The sequence below is a fragment of the Cherax quadricarinatus genome, chromosome 63, assembly GCF_038502225.1.
Source record: "Cherax quadricarinatus isolate ZL_2023a chromosome 63, ASM3850222v1, whole genome shotgun sequence".
NCBI classification, from domain to species: domain Eukaryota; kingdom Metazoa; phylum Arthropoda; class Malacostraca; order Decapoda; family Parastacidae; genus Cherax; species Cherax quadricarinatus.
The window spans coordinates 508813-530236 of NC_091354.1; the positions used below are offsets into that span (position 1 = coordinate 508813).

The following is a 21424-nucleotide window of genomic DNA, read 5'->3' on the forward strand; positions in this document are numbered from 1 at the left end:
AAGTGCTGATGCTGCAGTACCGGGTTACTGCAGGAGGTCACTGTAGAAGGGAAGACACCACAAGGTAGGTGCCGGAGGTAAGAAAGAGTCTCGGCGCGTTGCAATAAAGCGCAACACGCCGTACATGTTGACACGCTCCTCCTGGCGTCTCCCTTGAGTCTTCACGGGACTCAAGTTTTGGGTTATATTGTCCTATGAAGGTGTGGAAGATGATGATGTCGAGGAGGTCAGATGTCCGAGATGAAAGGAAAAAGATAAGTGCGACTGATCTCCAGTACCAACCGTCCAGGAAGGACTTATCGTCACTTCACATGCTCGATCAGGTATGAGGTTCCATACTGGTATTTCTTTCCCCAGTGTGGGCCTGACATATGTCGTATATTTCGCTATGAATGACTCCATTCTTAAGCTAGTTTCGAGTTAGCTGCATCAGTTATTTGGTTTATGTGCACCTCAGGAGAAATGATCAGTGTAGTGGTGTCTTCTTCCCTCAGCATCACCATCTGTAGTCAGGAGATGAACTGGGCGGTGTGTCTAATCTCTGACATCACCACATCTATATGATAGAGTAGTGAGTCTGGTTCCAAGAATCACAATCTATGCTTAGGAATATCTAGACTCACCATCCGTTACCAGGAAAAGACCAGCATCACCATCTCTGGTCTGAGGGCCCCTGTGATTGACTCAGGCATCCCTAGCACCACCCAGAGCTGGACAGCAAGCAAATATGCATAATATTAATAAGTCTCCATACAATTTGTGGAATAGATTGTCACCAGAGTAGGGAAGCAAGGCTAGACGTGGATAGACGCTCCGGGGGAAACGTCCTCTGCAAAAGCTGCAAGCTAACCGGACGCTCCAGCAGCTTGGAACAAGCTTAGAGTTCAGAAAAGACTCACGTGGCCGAATAAGCTGCTATTTTGGCAACGTTTCGTTCTGTGTGGATCATTTATCAGGGAGAAACGTAGACTCAACAAAACCTTGTTCTGTAAAGTGATTCTTTTCTTCACTTTCCGGGCAGTGCCACGTTTGGATCCATGCTCAGCAATGAAATCGAAATAAAAATATATATGACAAGTATACACGTAGCATAACAAGCCTTAATTGGCACTACTTTTCGCCCTCTCATTAGAGCGAAACATTGCCCCCTATTGAGGCTCCTTCTGCTACACGTGTCTGTCTTGATTCCAGTACGTCTTTAAGTAAGAAATATACATCTTTATATAAGTAATTACACGGGTTATGGGTTACTGAAGTGTTGATAATGGCTACTGGTGACGATGTGGTAGTATGAGTGATGAATCCTGGCCCTTCTCTCCCGCATCTTCAGGAGGGAAGACGAGGATCTTCCAGCAGGTGGGGCGCCGTTGGCAGTGCCCTTACCCGCATCTGGGGAGAAATAAGGAGTTAATTACAGGTGTGGTTTGGGACACTTCCAGGAAGATGGATGGACTGGAATCACACTGATGTTCAGTGATGTTTATTGGTGTGTGTATTTGTGTGTGTGCTCCCCTACTTGTACTCACCTGTTTGTGGTTGCTGGGGTCGATTCACAGCTCCTCACCTAGCCTCTTTGCTGGTCCCTACTAAGTCCACTCTCTCCTTGTGTGTGTGTGTGTGTGTGTGTGTGTGTGTGTGTGTGTGTGTGTGTGTGTGTGTGTGTGTGTGTGTGTGTGTGTGTGTGTGTGTGTGTGTGTGTGTGTGTGTGTGTGTGTGTGTGTGAGATCTCAGTGTAAATACACTGAAAAATCCACACCTCCCTGTGCATATGCACTTAGAGATGCGGACCTCTCAGTGTATATACACCTATACACCGAGAAATACACATCTCTCAATGTGTATAAAATAAACGATACACACCTCTAAGGGATTTACACCGAGAAAAAAAAAGCACACACACACACACTTCGGTGTATACAAACTGCAATATACACAGCTCTGGGTGCATATACAGTGAGAAATACAGAGCTCTCAGTGTATATACACTGTGAACCTAACACGAGGACACCAGACTCATCCAGAGCATGTATGGTATTAGAATTAGACACATGTGCAATAAAGATACCCAGATGTTGGGCATGTGTCTGATTCTTCACATTTCAGAGCAACAACAAGGAGGGAACACCTGCAATACAATATGCACATGCAACACAAGAAAAGAGACAGAGGAGGGAGAGATAGGTGGAGGATGGATTAGGTAAAACTGTAGGTGCAGACTCCTCGGTTATTGCAAGAAACGTGGATTAAGTTACAAACTGCAAGCAAGCCAAGCTGATACCTATTGCTTCAACTCTCTACCACACCACTGAGATTCAACAATAAAGATAATTAAATAGAAAATAATGCCATTTATCTGTCAATTTAGCTAAAGTAATTTGTCTATACCTTCGGAATTAAAAGAAAATAGTTATATATTTTCTTTTGCCTTGTATGGGAGCGGCTGGTTAATTGGGTTTCAAATCTATCGACTACACGAAGGTCATTAAGAATGCATGTTCCTTCTTCACCATCAGTCAAGGATGCTTTAGTCTCTAAAGCTGAGATTAAAGTCAATACATTGTATGTATACACAGATATACACACACTTGACAGTGTATATACCCTAAATGTGGGTGGTATTTCTCGATAATATTATTAATAATGTAACGTGTCTTTACTAATAATAATAATAATAATAATAATAATAATAATAATAATAATAATAATAATAATAATAATAATATTATTATTATTATTATTATTATTATTATTAGTATTATTATTATTATTATTATTATTATTATTATTATTATTATTATCATTACTATTATCATTATGACTACCCACTCAGTATTATTATTATTATCTAATATTTGCAGTTAATATCACCAACAACTATTCTGTATTTCACAATGCTGAAGTAGAGAATAATAATCATAATAATTGTTAAACTCGGGAGGTGTGGAGAGCAAGTGATCCATTTGATAATTGGTCAGTGTTGTTTTCAAGAAAATATCGTTGTGCAAGTGCTTAGAGAGTTTAGATTAATTTAGCTACTTTATATTACGCAACTTCAGTTAGAGGAGTGGTGGAGGCTAGTTCCTCCGTCTGGTAATCGCCGAACAGACACGCTTAGTTGTGGTATGAACCTTGGTAATAGATACCGGCAAATTGGTCAGAAAAGACACGTGAGAAACACTAGGACATATTTATTAGAGAACGTTTCGGTCCTGAGACCTTGATCACTTAAAACGCTCATTTCAACCTCTGTATGCTACAAGTGATCAAAGCCCCAAGACCGAAACGTTTCCAGATAAACATGTCCTGGTGTTTGCTAACATGTCTTTTTAAATTCATAGCTGCACAGAGCTATTTAGACTAACTGAAATACATATGATGTTAGTGAAGGACTGGGTCGGATCTTGGGTGATCTGGAGAGGATATCAGGCAGTAGTTTTTCGGGTTCTTGTGTGAGAATTTCTGAGAGGGGTAAAGGTGTTTTTCAGGCGACTACTTACATGCTAAGAAAGACGTGGGCAGACACACCAGTGGACTCGACCCCACACACTTTCTAGGTGGCTACTACAACCATATCTTATTTTTATCTTAATTTCTACGAGTCCTGAGCAAATAGAGTAACAGCAGAGTTCATAAACATCCTAGAAATCTAGTGAGGGGGAGAGGGAGGGGGGAGGTGTTTTTAAGAAAGGCCCCAAAAAAGTGAATTAATTCATTTTTCATGTTTGAAAGAACGCGTGTTAAGGCATCGTCAGAGTGATGGAGTCTTGTGTATATCCTGGTCAGGAAAGGCTTTAGAAAGGTCAAGTTAGAATCTAAACAACACAGTGATCCACATTATTAGGAAGGTCATGCTAGCAACAACCAAAGCTTATTCATCAGCTTACTGCATGCTGCAGAGGCAAATCAACATAAAAAAACTGAAAACATGCTTATTTTTCCAGTTAATAGGGGGAAAAAATCGAGCACCTGAGATGGGGTAGGTGAGCTCCGTGGAGATGGGAAGGCATCCACGGAGATGAGATCGTGGGGGAGATGAGGTGAGCTCAGGAGGTCTGCTTCCCTGGGGCGCTCCCCCTTCTAGAGCTCTCCTTAGTCTTAGCGCTGCTGAACCAGCCACTTCCAAATACCTTACCCAGGAGACCGCTACCACTACCGAGGAGGAGCAGCAGGAGGAGGAGGAGGAGAAGGAAGAGGAGAAGGAGGTGAAGCACATGTCAATGTGAGAAGCAGCAAGGAATACAAAGATGGCGGGAGCATAATCTCTGGTGCTATGTCTCACCAAATCGTAATTACACGCTTTCAGACAATCCAGGGTACGGTTGGAGTTTGAACCCATGGCAATTGAGTCCTAAGACTCACAGGCTCAGTGGTTTACTCACTGGCCTGTGAATATCAAGACTCATTTGCTTTGGTTTCAAACCTCAACCGTTCCATGGTTTCTCTGGTGTTATCATCTATGGGACTTACACAAACCTTTTTAACTGCTACAACAAAACTATAATATATAAATAAATAAATGAATAAATAATATAAATATATATATATATATATATATATATATATATATATATATATATATATATATATATATATATATATATATATATATATATATATATATATTATACACAAGCCTCCATTTCGAATTCACAAACTAAACCGTAAATTGAAGATGAAACATGGAAGACGTTTCACTCCTTCTTGGATCACTATTAACGTGATGACACAAGAATCGAAACGTCGCACACTTTCACCTCCAACTTGAGGGCTGGATGTAAGTTTTCCCAGCCACGGTATTTGTGACTAACAATCTATAATTTGTTTAGCAGAACAAGAAGAGGGGAAGGGAATTCATAAATCTCTTAAAAATATTACTCTCGTCCTGAGCCCCGCCGGGTTTGTTAAACCCCAATACACCCCCCCCCTCCCAGAAAAACATAAACACACACATAGACACTACACTGTTCACTGCGTCATGAACTCTGCCGTTACGTCTCATCTACCGGAAGTTACGTCTCATCTACCGGAAGTTACGTCTCATCTACCGGAAGTTACTCAAGCAATTTGCCAGTGGCCAGATGGAGAGTTATTAAACCCAGGCTAGTCAACGCCAGAGCAAAGTCGGGAGGCAGATACTTGAAGAACAGGACGAACAAGACAAGGCAGAGGTACGCCATTCTAGAATTAAACAGGAATGCCAGTGATCACACATAACAGCAACATAATTAATTCAAGATTAATATATTTAGTGTATTCCTCCGTGTGATATTATTCTGGAATATTAAGATATTTTGATGGTATTAACTTTCAAATATTTTCTACAGATTTTCCCTTCAAAGTAATTCAGGATATTCCCCTCAAAATATTTTAAGATTTTCCTTTGAAGTTAATACTGGATATTCCTTTCAAAATATTACAAGATATTCCTTTAAAATTATTACTAGATATTCTCCTCAAAATATCTCAGATATTCCTTTACAAATATTCCAATATATTCATTTCAAAATATTACAAGACAGTCCCTGGAAATTAATCGTGCTAGTCCACGGACCACCAGGCAACCCCCCCCCAAAAAAAAAAAATCGTGGACCACATCCCATTTTTTTAGAGACTCAAATAAGCCTCTAGGATCACACGCTGCTGTAGCTGTGGCTGATCTGAAGATCTGTGGGTTTGGGCTTGAGAAGGACGTGCCTAGTACTGACCAGTAGACCGGCAGACGTGTTCCTCCTCTATTATGTTACGTTACAGAGAACAAACACTAGTGAAGCAAGAACAAGGACGGCTCACCGAACACCTCCCTTATAGCCAGACATAAACAACATGGATAAATGATTCTTAGAACCGACAAGGTGATATATTTATCGGACATAAACAAGCCTGTTTGCCCTGGCTAGCTGGTGGATTCTCACCGTCACCTCGCAGTCTCCCGCGCGTTACTACTGTAATTATGTTTGTGAGACGAGAGAAAGATCTGTGCTGTAGGAAGCTGCAGTGAAGAAGGTAGACTGCCTTTTCAATAGAGACTCGCCCCCCACACCCTGGACAGTGCTCCTGTGGACCACCAGTGGGCCACGGACCACCAGTGGGCCACGGACCACCAGTGGGCCACGGACCACCAGTGGGCCACGGACCACCAGTGGGCCACGGACCACCAGTGGGCCACGGACCACCAGTGGGCCACGGACCACCAGTGGGCCACGGACCACGAGTGGGCCACGGACCACCAGTTGAAAACCTCTGGTTCACATGATAACAGGTAACTGTAGTTAGTAATGCAAATATTTTAGTCCTGCAACTGAACACTGAAACCAGGAATCAAGACTCAGAGAAACCAAGAATCATAGGAATCAAAGAATCGGGAATCATATGAATCAGGAATCGTGTGATTCTGGAATCGGGAATCATATTAGTCTGGAATGGAGAAACACTGGAATCAGGAATCATAGGAATTAGGAAAAAGGATCATATGAATCAGGAATCATAGTAATCAGGGATTATAGAAGTCGGGAATAATATGAATCTGGAATAATATGAATCATGAATCATAAGAATAAGGAATAACAAGAATCGGGGAATAAAGAAAAGAGGAATCATTTGAATCGGGAATCATAAGAATCAAGAATCAGAGGAATAAGGCATCACAGGAATAAGAATCAAAAGACTCAGGAATCATAGGAATAAGAAACCATATGAAACGGGAATTATAGACATCAGGGATTATAGAAATCAGAAATCGTATGAATCAGGAATTGGGAATCACAGGAAGTACGAGGCAGTGCTCGGAATGCTCTCATATTGAACCACTGATAACCACTAACGTCTGACTGAACAACAAGAAGGTTCAAAAAGTTCAGAAAGTGCAAAAGGTTCAGAAGATTCCAAAAATGCTAATACTGTAAAGTGTCCAGACTCTGAGAGGCAAATCAGAAATCATTTACAACACTGAATTACCTTGTAACACCTTATGTCACCTTGTAACAATATTAATAATAATAATAATAATAATAATAATAATAATAATAATAATAATAATAATAATAATAATAATAATAATAATAATAATAATAATAATTAATCCTGCTACTACTGCTACTACTACTACTACTACTACTACTACTACTACTACTACTACTACTACTACTTCTACTACTGCTACTACTACTACTACTAATAATAATATTATTATTATTAATAAATAATAATAATAATAATAATAATAATAATAATAATAATAATAATAATAATAATAATAATATTATTATTATTATTATTATTATTATTATTATTATTATTATTATTATTATTATTATTATTATTATTATTATTATTATTTAATAATAATAATAATAATAATAATAATAATAATAATAATAATAATAATAATAATAATAATAATAATAAAGTCTGAAGATACTCTTCTTACCCAGACTTGTGAGCATCGTCTTGGCTGTCGACAGACAAACCAACGGACTCTGAAAGACTAAGTCTGTCTTGGGAGTTCGATCCCTGGGAGCTGCTGGACTCGCTAGTGGAAGCCAGGGAAGTCTGGGAGGCAGTGTAGGAGGGCGAGGGACCGGCTCCCTCTACCTCCTTGAGCTTGGCTAGTTCCTCCTCCAGAGAGGAGATGACCTCCTCCCGCAGCGTCAGGGCAGATTTGACAGCTTCCAGCTCCTCGCGATACTGTAGGAAGAGGGAGGAGGAGGTGAGAGTATTGTGATGTGGCAATATTGCTCTCAGGAGATGGTGAAGGTGTTGTGATGTGGCAATATTCTTCTCAGGAGATGGTGAAGGTGTGTGATGTGGCAATATTTCTCTCAGGAGATGGTGAAGGTGTTGTGATGTGGCAATATTTCTCTCAGGAGATGGTGAAGGTGTTGTGATATGGCAATATTCCTCACAGGAGATGGTGAAGGTGTTGTGATATGGCAATATTCCTCACAGGAGATGGTGAAGGTGTTGTGATATGGCAATATTCCTCACAGGAGATGGTGAAGGTGTTGTGATGTGGCAATATTTCTCTCAGGGGATGGTGAAGGTGTTGTGATGTGGCAATATTTCTCTCAGGAGATGGTGAAGGTGTTGTGATGTTGCAATATTCATTTCAGAAGGCGGTGAAGGTGTTGGGATGAGGCAATATTCCTCTCAGGAGATGGTGAAGGTGTTGTGATGAGGCATTATTCCTCTCAGGAGATGGTGAAGGTGTTGTGATGAGGCATTATTCCTCTCAGGAGATGGTGAAGATGTTGGGATGAGGCAATATTCCTCTCAGGAGATGGTGAAGGTGTTGTGATGAGGCAATATTCCTCTCAGGAGGAGAAAAAAGGGTGTTATCATGTTCCACTCTTCCGATCAATGTAAACACAAGATCCTTAAACTCAGGATGCTGATCGGGAGAGCCAATCTCCAGTCATCTCCAGGAATCAAAAGATTTCTAAGTTGTCTAACAGTAGCAATAATTTCATAAGACACACAGGAAAAACTTTGTTATTTTTATTGCTGATATGTGTGGCCTACACAACAGACTTCTTCACCTCAAGTACACGAGAATATTTGGCAAGAAGTGTGTTGCTATTTAAGCCAAAATCGCAAGTTTTACAAATTCGGCAGGACATATGCATATGCATATATATATATATATATATATATATATATATATATATATATATATATATATATATATATATATATATATATATATATATATATATATATATATATATATATATATATATGTATATATGTATATTATATATATGTATATATATATATATATATATATATATATATATATATATATATATATATATATATATATATGTCTATATATATATGTACATATATATATATATATATATATGTATATATATATGTACATATATATCTATATATATGTATATATATATATATATATATATATATATATATATATATATATATATACAATATCTGACGCACTGATGTCTTAGACAAGTGTCTAAGTCATTTTAAGAGACTAACCTGAGTGCTATTAGTAAGTGCTTCTGCTAGCTGGTCTCTCAAGGTAGCGTTGATGTACTCGAGGTGTTTAGAGACAATGACACGAGCCTCTTCCACCGCCTGGAACTTCTCAGCTTCCAGCTCCTCTCTTAATCGCTCTGAGGACAACACAGAGTACTTACTGAAGAAGAAGGAGAAGAAGAAGAAGAAGAAGAAGAAGAAGAAGAAGAAGAAGAAGAAGAAGAAGAAGAAGAAGAAGAAGAAGAAGAAGAAGAAGAAGAAGAAGAAGAAGAAGAAGAAGAAGAAAAAGAAGAAGAAGAAGAAATTCTGCAACCCGGGAAGTGAACACAGGATCTTCCGCAGCATAAACAGCCAATAACAGACAAACTTATAATTACATAATAATATATGATGGCGAGAAAGATGCAATAAAACATATTGAACAAAATATCTTACCAAAATCAACCACAACTTCAAACTACGAAAAAAAATCTACAAAAATAAGAACTACAAATATAACGAAGTATGCCTTAGAAAACAGTTAGACAACAGGTCTTGGATAATAGAGGAGGAGGAGGAGGAGGAAGAGGAGGAGGAAGAGGAGGAGGAAGAGGAGGAGGAAGAGGAGGAGGAAGAAGAAGAGAAGGAAAAAGAAGTATGTGATATCACAAATGAAAACAAATGCTATGAGGTAGGTGCATGTTGCTTGCTGGGAGGGAGGTACATGTTGCATACTGGGAGGTAGGTGCATGTTACATGCTAGGAGGTAGGTGCATGTTGCTTGCTGGGAGGGAGGTACATGTTGCATACTGGGAGGTAGGTGCATGTTACATGCTAGGAGGTAGGTGCATGTTGCTTGCTGGGAGGGAGGTACATGTTGCATACTGGGAGGTAGGTGCATGTTACATGCTAGGAGGTAGGTGCATGTTGCTTGCTGGGAGGGAGGTACATGTTGCATACTGGGAGGTAGGTGCATGTTACATGCTAGGAGGTAGGTGCATGTTGCTTGCTGGGAGGGAGGTACATGTTGCATACTGGGAGGTAGGTGCATGTTACATGCTAGGAGGTAGGTGCATGTTGCTTGCTGGGAGGGAGGTACATGTTGCATACTGGGAGGTAGGTGCATGTTACATGCTAGGAGGTAGGTGCATGTTGCTTGCTGGGAGGGAGGTACATGTTGCATACTGGGAGGTAGGTGCATGTTACATGCTAGGAGGTAGTTGATAGCCTGGGTGACAAGGCATCAAGTCGAGAAGCCAAGACAGATTTTCCCACGGTAAGCCAGAACCTCTACTTGTGTCTATGCTAAACGAAAATGCATTCGTAAATATGCTAAACCTCCACATATTTCAAGCTCTAGTCTCCAACACTTCTTCAAGTCTCTAGTCTTCAACACTCCTTCAAGCTCTAGTCTCCAACACTCCTTCAAGTCTCTAGTCTTCAACACTCCTTCAAGCTCTAGTCTCCAACACTCCTTCAAGTCTTTAGTCTGCAACACTCCTTCAAATTCTAGTCTCCAACACTCCTTCAAGCCTCTGTTCTCCAACACTCTTTCTAGCCTCTATTCTCCAACACTCCTTCAAGTCTCTGTTCTCCAACACTCCTTCAAGCCTCTATTCTCCAACGCTCCTTCAAGCCTCTGTTCTCCAACACTCCTTCAAGTCTCTGTTCTCCAACACTCCTTCAAGCCTCTATTCTCCAACGCTCCTTCAAGCCTCTGTTCTCCAACACTCTTTCTAGCCTCTATTCTCCAACACTCCTTCAAGCCTCTGTTCTCCAACACTCCTTCAAGTCTCTGTTCTCCAACACTCCTTCAAGCCTCTATTCTCCAACACTCCTTCAAGCCTCTGTTCTCCAACACTCCTTCAAGCCTCTAGCCTCCAACACACACTATGCTGAACTAGACATATACATACCCATGCTAAGTCTGTGTTGCTCGCACAAGTGTTCCATCTCATCATTGTGCATCTTCTCAGCCTGCACGCGGCTCTCCTCGTCAGAGTTCTTCATGGCGACAGCCAGAAGCGCCTCCAGGTCTGACACCCTCTCCTTGTAGTCGGCCCGTAGTCGCTCTGAAGCAAGGAAGGTCGTGAGTACTAAGCCTCCCTAGCTAGTTGAGGCAAGAAAAATGGTGAACACTGAGTTTCCTCAACTAGGAAATCATCTCGAAATTGATGTGATTTCCTTTTGGAAATATTCAACACAAACAGGTGAAAGATCTACAAGGATATACGTATATATATATATATATATATATATATATATATATATATATATATATATATATATATATATATATATATATATATATATATATATATATATATATATATATATATATATATATATATATATATATATATATATATATATATATATATATATATATCGTGCCGAATAGGCAGAATTTGCGATCTTGGCTTAAATAGCAACGCTCATCTTGCCATATAGGAAAAGCGAAAATTTGTGTATGCAATAATTTCGCCAAAATCATTCTGAACCTAACGAAAAAAATATATTTCACTGTGTTTGTTTTGTATTAAATTATTGTAAACAAATCTAAAATATATTTGGTTGGGTTAGGCTAAAATAAATTGTTCTTGTTATAATAAGGTTAGGTAAGTTTTCTAAGTTCCTTTTGGTGCAAAATTATAAATTTTTACATTAGCATTAATGAAAAAATATATCTTTAAACGTATAAGAGAAATTTTTAGAAAGGACTTAATTTTAAATGAGTTCTTGCTAATTGACCAGTTTTACATATTCGGCACGACATATATATATATATATATATATATATATATATATATATATATATATATATATATATATATATATATATATATATATATATATATATATATATATACATATATATATATATATATATATATATATATATATATATATATATATATATATATATATATATATATATATATATATATGGAATAGTAGGAGAAGAATGATCATTCTGAGTACGAAATACTGGAGTACATTCACCCATTTTCACCCCTGGGAAACACAGGATGTACTCACCCATTTCCTCGTGGTGTTTCTCCTGTAGGTACTCCTGCTGGGTCCAGTTCTTCTCGTCTAGCCTCTGAAGTTTGCGACGCAGCTCCCATACGTCTCTGTCAGCGTTGGTCCTCATGTTCTCCAGCTCCTTGTGGTAGTAAGCGTCCTTGTCCGTCAGGCTGTCCTTTAGCGTCGAGATCTGCACCGGCAGGAGACGTCAGCTTTAATTTCTTCGTTGGTTTACGTAAGCGTTAAACAATAGTTTTTTGGGGGGCTGTTTATTTTCATGGACAAGTTTATATCGGGTTTTATGTTTAACTCGGAAAATGTTTTAGTTTTAAAACAATAGTAAAAATAGGCGTTGTTGCAGAATAAGCTTTTATTGGGGCAGCGTTAAGCTTTGTCTTAGAGTTTTAACATGTCTTGAACTTAATAAAGCTTCACCCAGAGCGAAATGTTGCCTCTAAACTACTGGAATTTGCTCTCGTTGAGAAAAGACACTGGTCTGGATAAACTGACTTGATAAACTCTTCACTGAGCGAAACGTTGCCACAATGAAAGCTGAATCTGTGTCTTTTCTTGACCCAGTCACATGTCTGCTACATGTGACGACCCTTACACACCTCTCACACGTCCCGTACACGCCCCTTACACGCCTCTTACACGTCTCTTGAACTCACTTCTTTAGTCATCTCCTCCTGACGTAGTTCCCACGATTGTTTGAGCGCTCTTATCTCCTGTTCCTTCTGTACCTTCATGGACTCTACCGCCAGGTGTTTCTCCTCAGCGTGGAGGTCATCCAATTCTGCCTTCAGTCTTGAGCACTCAGACCTCAGCTTGTCCTCCCACTGTGGAAGAGATAGAGAGATATATCAAGAGGGATTGAGAGAGAGAGAGAGAGAGAGAGAGAGAGAGAGAGAGAGAGAGAGAGAGAGAGAGAGAGAGAGAGAGAGAGAGAGAGAGAGAGAGAGAGAGAGAGAGAGAGAGAGAGAGAGAGAGAGAGAGAGAGAGAGAGAGAGAGAGAGAGAGAGAAAGAGAGAGAGAGAGAGAGACAGACAGAGAGAGAGAGATTTGAGAAAATTACTAGAGAAATCGCAGAATCCAGAGATGAGGATGAATAAGATTTCTAAACATCTTTGAAGAATAAGGTGACATCTTAAAAGCAAGGTTGTCAAGAACCTGACTCAAAACTAAGACGTATCTCATATCTGCTCGATACTAGAGGCTTCAAAATCCTGTACGAGGCATAAGTGCGCTCGCACCTTTAGTATGCACCACTTTCTTGGATTGCCTGTCCCTCTTCCACCTCCCTCTCTCCGTCTCATCTGCACCGTCTGGGCAGAATAGAGGATTTGAATCTCCGCAGGATACTTTATCCTACAAGCTTCCAGGTGAGATCAGAGAGAATAGCAACCCGGCCATAACGTCCGGGTTCCTACACTCTCTGGGGAAGTCTGGCTGAGACTAACTTGCCTGTCTCGCGATTAGGAGACGAAGGATCGAACCTCCACCCGTATCGTTGCTGCAAAAAAGAGAAGCATGCAAGGCAGCTCATCTCTCGCCTGAAATGGACTTCGAATGATCTTACATTATCATCAGAGTCTTCAACCCCAGAGAGATGCGAGCAGCCTTAATATTACATAAAAGATTAATACTGTCAGTGTACAACACATGGCTCTATTTAGCTGTCATCAAGAAGACAGCCTCTATACCACAAGACGGGCAGGAAAGAGTACTTACACTCTAGTTGTATCTCTCTCTAAAACATTACTTCTTTTAAGATCATTTTTTAAAGAATGACTCGAGTCTGGTACATATTTGCACTGCATACAGAAAATAATTATGTAAAGTCAGTTGACACAGTGAAATCTCTGGACCACAGCTGCCTTCAGCATCGTTCTATTCCCTATTAACGTAATTCGTAACAACAAAGGTTTAGCTAAGGTAATGCTACGTAAGACTGAGAAAGGTAACAGTTCTCCGCTTGTAAATAAGGGTAAGAACTCTTAGCCTCACCTTGTAAAGGTCAGGGAGTGTTAAGAGTGAGTGAGAGAGAGAGAGAGAAAGAGAGAGAGAATCAACAATACTTCCAAGCCCCAACAACTGTATTGCCTTCTCGGTCTGGATATTAGCCGTAAGTGAAGCTTGATGTAAGTCTGATAGCCACGGTAACTCACACCATCAGGGAACTGCAGCTGCCACGAGCGCACTCTGTGCTCAGAGGAGAGCATTTTGCACACCTGTTTTAGGTATTAACGTGTTCTTGACTGGTGGTTAGCAGGTGACAGGCAGCCTTAATGACCCCTCGTGTAGTAGACAGGCTTTAAACACAGTCAACCAGGCAGCTTCTCAGCAGTGACTGTCACACACACACCACTGTTCTCAGACTCACAGTTCCTCTCACAGCCTCTTAATGAACTATTCTAAAACACTTTAACAGCATCACTAGAAACGTGATTTGATAACGCTATACAAAGTGCGAAACATGATAAACCCTATACGAAGGGCGAAACATGACTTCAAGAAATTCCACACAGAGAGAAACGTTGCTGCAATAGGAGCTAAGTTTGCAACCCACTACTTTAGCATTGTCTTCAGTGTTAGAAAAGACTCACTTGATACCACAGCCTGACCACGTCTAGAGAGGGAGGGGGTCTGTCCCTACAATCGTGGGTTCTTCCCCTACAATCTTGGGAGTCTCCCCACATCTAGGGAAAGGGGATTTCCCCCACAATAGTGGCACTGTGTGCCAAGATCTCTGGCACTGCGCCAGTAGTCACTTACATAAATCAGCAATTTGTTCTCTCCAACCTTCCTTCCTCTGTGTCCTGTGTCCCTCTTGTACGTCACCACTAGTCACCACCACCAGTCACCACCAGTCATCCTGATCCCCTTCACCACCACCACCACCACCACCACCACCACCAACACTACCACTACTACCACCACCACCACCACCACAACCACCACCACCACCAACACCACCACCAGTGTCTGGACTCTCTGATAAGACTCGTGCAGTTTGTCATGTCCAATTAACATAGGCCAGAAAGTGGCCCAAAATTTTGATTATTTCCAGAAATTTTTAAGAAAAAAAATCTCATTTCTTTCTCGAATGCAAAGATATTTAAAGAACATAATAAAGCCGAAATAAAACATCTTAATAATCTTCTTTACTCAAACGTCTTAAAGACGTCTGAAGGATAAGGCTTCTTGGAGATATGTATATATTTTTTTACATCTTAGAACAATTGCAGCCTTTTAGTCATTAATTTAGAGAGACACACACGGGACTTTAATGGCATGAGAGAGAATGTTTTCTGTGTAGCTTCTAAGAGACGGAGGATCGAGCCTTAACACACTCCCTGAGATGTCAAGAAAGGACACACGTTGGTTTTCCTGGGGCAAAGTTTCGCTGATCTCCAGCCGTTCCTGCAGGAGCGACAGTTTGTCGTGCTGATCTCCAGCCGTTCCTGCAGGAGCGACAGTTTGTCGTGCTGATCTCCAGCCGTTCCTGCAGAAGCGACAGTTTGTCGTGCTGATCTCCAGCCGTTCCTGCAGGAGCGACAGTTTGTCGTGCTGATTGTAAAAACACGAACACAATGATGTGAGTAGCACAGTAACCCTGTGTGCTACCACGTGATGATCTATATCTAAGGCTGAAAATGAGGGAGAGAGAGAGAGAGAGAGAGAGAGAGACAGCATCACCTTACCTCAGCATTGAGTTCATTCTTCATCTTCTCTTGCTTCTGACGAAATTCTGCCTCAGCTTCCTCTGCCTGTCTCTTGACCCGATGTAGTGTGCTCTGTGGAGGTAAGTTTCTCACGTTATTATTGTGAGGGTGAGATGCTGACGTTATTATTGTGAGGGTGAGATACTCACGTTAGTGTGACTTAATGAGTTATGAGGCTAACTCCTCACACTTGCTCACTGATATCAATCTATATCATGCACTTCAACGCGGTAGCATTAATACACATACAATAATTCACATACATTTATACACATACACTTTTATCCTCAGCATTCAAAAACATACGCTGATTTATTTTCTAATTTATTTTCAGATTTATTTTCTCTCCAAGCAATTATTCTGATGGTTGAATGGTTCAGAGAACCGACATGTTGATAAATTAGACACATGTGCAACTCTTGGGTATCTTTATTGAGGAAACGTTTCGCCACACAGTGGCTTCATCAGTCCATACAAAGGAGAATCTTGAAGAACAGGAGGAGAATGAGGTAATCAGTCCCTCAACCTTGAGTCGATGTGGTCAGTCCATCAATCTTGAATAGAATGGAATGTTTACCTCATTCTCCTCCTGTTCTTCAAGATTCTCCTTTGTATGGACTGATGAAGCCACTGTGTGGCGAAACGTTTCCTCAATAAAGATACCCAAGAGTTGCACATGTGTCTAATTTATCAATTATTCTGATGATGGGAGGAAGTTATTCCGACGCACACGGATATAAAGGGTCTTTGATTAAAGGCATTAAGGTTCTCCCAATAATAGTGAAGCTACCTTTGTGGCATTCCATCTTTGTGGCACTCCATCTTTGTGGTACTCCATCTTTGTGGTACTCCATCTCTGTGGCACTCCACCTGTGCGACAGTAATTAAAAGTTTGGTACACAGGCGATCCACCAATGACAAGAGGATGGTGTGGCATCAAAGGGACTAATTACCTTGTACTATGGTCGGTTGTTTGTGTTTGAGGGGACGACAGCTACTCTGTACAACACAGCTCCTATTCCCTGTACTCACCTATTTGTACTCACCTATTAGTGGTTGTAGGGGTCGAGCCACAGCTCCTGGCCCCGCCTCTTCGCTGATTGCTACTAGGTCCTCTCTCTCCCTGCCCCATGAGCTCTATCATACCTCGCCTTAAAACTATGTATGGTTCCCGCCTCCAGTACGTCACTTTCTAGGCTATTCCACGGTCTGACTACTCTATGACTGAAGAAATACTTCCTAACATCCCTTTGATTCATCTGAGTCTTCAACTTCCAATTGTGACCTCTTGTGTCTGTGTCCCCTCTCTGGAACATCCCGTCTTTGTCCACCTTGTCTATTCCGCGCAGTATTTTATATGTCGTTATCATGTCTCCCCTGACCCTCCTGTCATCCAGTGTCGTCAGGCCGATTTCCCTCAACCTTTCTTCGTAGGACAATCCCCGTAGCTCTGGGACTAGTCTTGTTGCAAACCTTTGCACTTTCTCTAATTTCTTGACGTGCTTGACTAGGTGTGGATTCCAAACTGTGTGTGTGTGTGTGTGTGTGTGTGCGTGTGTGTGTGTGTGTGTGTGTGTGTGTGTGTGTGTGTGTGTGTGTGTGTGTGTGTACCAGCACCACCGTCGACAGCACTGGCATGCAAGCATTTTTAACACCATTTCTTTATCTTGTTAAGCACCAGACAATATATTTTCCCGAAACATTAGTTCACGAAGACAACATAAAAGTTAGTTCCAAACAATTTTTGTCTTACATTCCCTCAGGCGATTGTCTTACACCTTTCACGACACGACCAGACGCTCGTACCTCTCTCTATGATCAAACATAACAAGGCGGAAGATTAGTGATTATAAGAGTGTTGTAGTGTTGTATGGATAATCTAAATGAAGTTCACAGTGGCAACTTTTCCTTTCAGAGGCTAGCTGTAGAAATTTAGTAAAACAACAAAGTTTATACAATGGACATAGGCTACACACACCAGACAACGCTCAGAAATTGTAAGTTTCAAAAATAACATTGCTTGAAGGGGCGTTTCTGAGTGAGGCTATGTTAATGGAGACAGAGCAACTGCTCGCGTCTTTTCCCGTCGGCAGCAAATTGAAAACTGTTGACCTCTGAGAGTGTGGGACAGGAAAAGGTGGATGATAGTACAAGACAATTTGTCAAATCATGGCCACGCCCACTGATCGTTATGCAAGTAGTGCCACACTCCACAGCCTTGGCTCAATGAATATCATAAATAACATATCAAAGCTATCATACAGTATTATAAAAATGGGATACATTGATAAAATAATAAGCGTTACTATAACAGAATGTGTGGACAGTACGTCAGCTATAGAAAATGAAAGATATCCATATAAAAACAATCCTAACTTTGAAGAACTAATACTCAGACACTAAGTAAACAGACAAACACCTAATAACGCACAAACGTGCGTCACAACTTGGCTAGAACCACTGACAACTAACCCACAAATTAGAAATGAAAACTAGACGACGTACTCGCTCGTCTATGACCAATTTCAATTCGTCAAGACGGATGTACGGGCCGACAGGTGTGAGTATAAAGACGCTATACGCAGATCAAGACATTATTAGGACATCTGTACACTCATGGTAAAGAGTTATCAATTCATAACAGAGGTCAACCTTGAGCAAAAAGATCCTGCTATACGCAGTGGAGGACGGTTCGAGTCCCCTTCCGTTCTTCTGTTCATTCAGTGACAGTCGTTCAGAACGGCTTATCTTGGGTTGAAGGTCCCAATAAAAGCTTATTTTGCATCATGTGTCTTCATACCCAGTAGTCATGACGTCTGATTCTTTCAACTTACCTTGAAGTTTTGAGTTTCTGTCAGCAGGTGAGACCGTCTGGGTAACACAACGTAAAGACAACATACACTTCCTTACCTGCCCCACTTGACGATTCGGTGGCGCCTTCTTCAGGCCTCGTATCTCCTCCTCTAAGATTCTCTCTCTCATCTTGAGGTGCTCCATCTCCCGGGCCGACGCCCGCAGAGCCTTTTGAAGTTCGTGAGTGACTCCTCTCAGCTGGATGGCCTCCGCTTCGTAGCTCTTCAGATGACCCACCTCGAGAACACAAGGGTCACACGGATCACACAAGGCCATTCAAGGGCAAGCAGATTTCAAGGCACCACACGCTGGGTGGTGGGGAAGGGCAAGGCAAAGTAGGCCATAGCTATGAAGCTAAAGGTCTGGGATTCAAGGCAGGGCAGGTCATGTTCGTGACGGAAGAGGACGAGGCAGCAGAAAACCCATTTTATAAAAGAAAGAGGAAGAGATTCGAGGTACGTGGCCTGGTGGTTAACGCTCTGGCTTCACACGGTGAGGGCCTGGGTTCGATTCCCAGCCAGAGTAGAAACATTGGACGTGTTTCTTTCCACCTGTTGTCTATGTTCCCCATCAGTAAAATGGGTACCTGGGTGTTAGTCGACTGGTGTGGGTCGCATCCTGGGACACTGACCTAAGGAGGCCTGGTCACAGACCGGGCCGCGGGGGCGTTGACCCCCGGAACTCTCTCCAGATAAACTCCAGATAAACTAATGGACCATAGTGATGAAATAAAGAAGGGGCTACACTGGGCAGGGCCATAAGTTACAATGAATAAAGGATGAGACTTCATTTATAAATAGAGAGAAGAGGCTGAGGCTTAAGGCACAGGAGAGAAAAAGATTTGGGGGTTCGAAGCCGTGCCATAGATAAAGAGACAATGAGATCAGCAGCACATTGGTCTAATTGCACCAAAAAAAAAGACAGTCGGTAAATATTTTTAATTAAAAACACAGACCAATGAAAACAAGTTAATTCATTCTTATCAGTAAACACAACAAGGAGCAGCCAGAGTTTGCTTAAACAGCGACCAGGATTCTTTTCCAAACAAGAGAAATTAATGATGAATATCAGTGAGGATTTAAAATTTCATAAATGATCATCTTAATGAGAGACAAATCTCGGGTGTCAGGGAGAAGAATATTGTCTTTTAACATGACGAAAGATCGTGTAAATTGAAAACACGTGCATAGCAGAATTGTATTAGGACACGTTTTGCTCAGCGGGGGATTCGTCAGTACAATCACTGGATTAATAAAGAACCAGGTGAGTGAAACGTGTTCTAATTGTCCATACTCTGTATCTGTCTTAGTTATACATTTTTCGGTATTATACAACCTTGTATGATACAAGGTTCTGTTTACCTTGTATGATACAAGGTTCTGTTTACCTTGTATGATACAAGGTTCTGTTTACCTTGTATGATACAAGGTTCTGTTTACCTTGTATGATACAAGGTTCTGTTTACCTTGTATGATACAAGGTACTGTTTACCTTGTATGATACAAGGTATTGTTTACCTTGTATGATACAAGGTATTGTTTACCTTGTATGATACAAGGTATTGTTTACCTTGTATGATACAAGGTATTGTTTACCTTGTATGATACAAGGTACTGTTTACCTTGTATGGTACAAGGTACTGTTTACCTTGTATGATACAAGGTACTGTTTACCTCGTGTTATACAAGGTACTGTTTACCTTGTATGATACAAGGTATTGTTTACCTTGTATGATACAAGGTACTGTTTACCTTGTATGATACAAGGTATTGTTTACCTTGTATGATACAAGGTACTGTTTACCTTGTGTGATACAAGGTACTGTTTACCTTGTGTGATACAAGGTACTGTTTACCTTGTGTGATACAAGGTACTGTTTACCTTGTATGATACAAGGTACTGTTTACCTTGTATGATACAAGGTACTGTTTACCTTGTATGATACAAGGTACTGTTTACCTTGTATGATACAAGGTACTGTTTACCTTGTATGATACAAGGTACTGTTTACCTTGTATGATACAAGGTATTGTTTACCTCGTGTTATACAAGGCATTGTTTACCTCGTGTTATACAAGGCATTGTTTACCTCGTGTTATACAAGGCATTGTTTACCTCGTGTTATACAAGGCATTGTTTACCTCGTGTTATACAAGGCATTGTTTACCTCGTGTTATACAAGGCATTGTTTACCTCGTGTTATACAAGGCATTGTTTACCTCGTGTTATACAAGGCATTGTTTACCTCGTGTTATACAAGGCATTGTTTACCTCGTGTTATACAAGGCATTGTTTACCTCGTGTTATACAAGGTGGGAACCAGTACTGGAGTTTACCTGGAGTACTGAAACTACTCACGGTTTTCTGTGTAAGTTTTCATTGGTAGACTAATCTATAAGTAATCTCTAACATTTTTATAGACATACTAATATAGTGATCAACTAAAATCACAGTTAGAAAATAAAATTATATATGATAGCTACAGTACAGGTAAGTAGCAGAATACTACAAAATAAATCATATGTTTTATTAAATGGATAAGTATTGTATAAAGGAATACAGTGAGAGAAGGGAGGGAGCACTAAGACATACTGTATTCCCCTTAGCCGCTAGACTAGTCTTGTTGCAAACCTTTATACTTTTCCCTGTTTCCTGACTTGCTTCGTGAGATGTGGGTTCCAGGTTAGTGCCGAAGTGGTTGGGCGAGTGATTGTGAAAGATTTTCTTTTGTGTGTGTGTGTGTGTATGTGTGTGTGTGTGTGTGTGTGTGTGTGTGTGTGTGTGTGTGTGTGTGTGGTATAGCACTTCTCGGTATGTCATGCCTGTTTTTATGAATGCTT

General features: G+C 40.7%; 1 protein-coding gene across 1 annotated transcript in view; it reads right to left on the minus strand.

Annotated features, from left to right (window-relative positions):
* LOC128698235 (cingulin) overlaps positions 1-21424 on the minus strand; it is a 75895-nt gene that overhangs the window by 1747 nt on the left and 52724 nt on the right. The window contains 8 exon segments of the mRNA XM_053790393.2: positions 1-1389; positions 7427-7683; positions 9001-9137; positions 10896-11051; positions 12019-12196; positions 12678-12845; positions 15711-15803; positions 18642-18821. The exon segment at positions 1-1389 is cut by the window's left edge and continues 1747 nt beyond it. Of these exon segments, the coding sequence (XP_053646368.2) occupies positions 1380-1389; positions 7427-7683; positions 9001-9137; positions 10896-11051; positions 12019-12196; positions 12678-12845; positions 15711-15803; positions 18642-18821 (1179 nt within the window). The 3' untranslated portion in view covers positions 1-1379.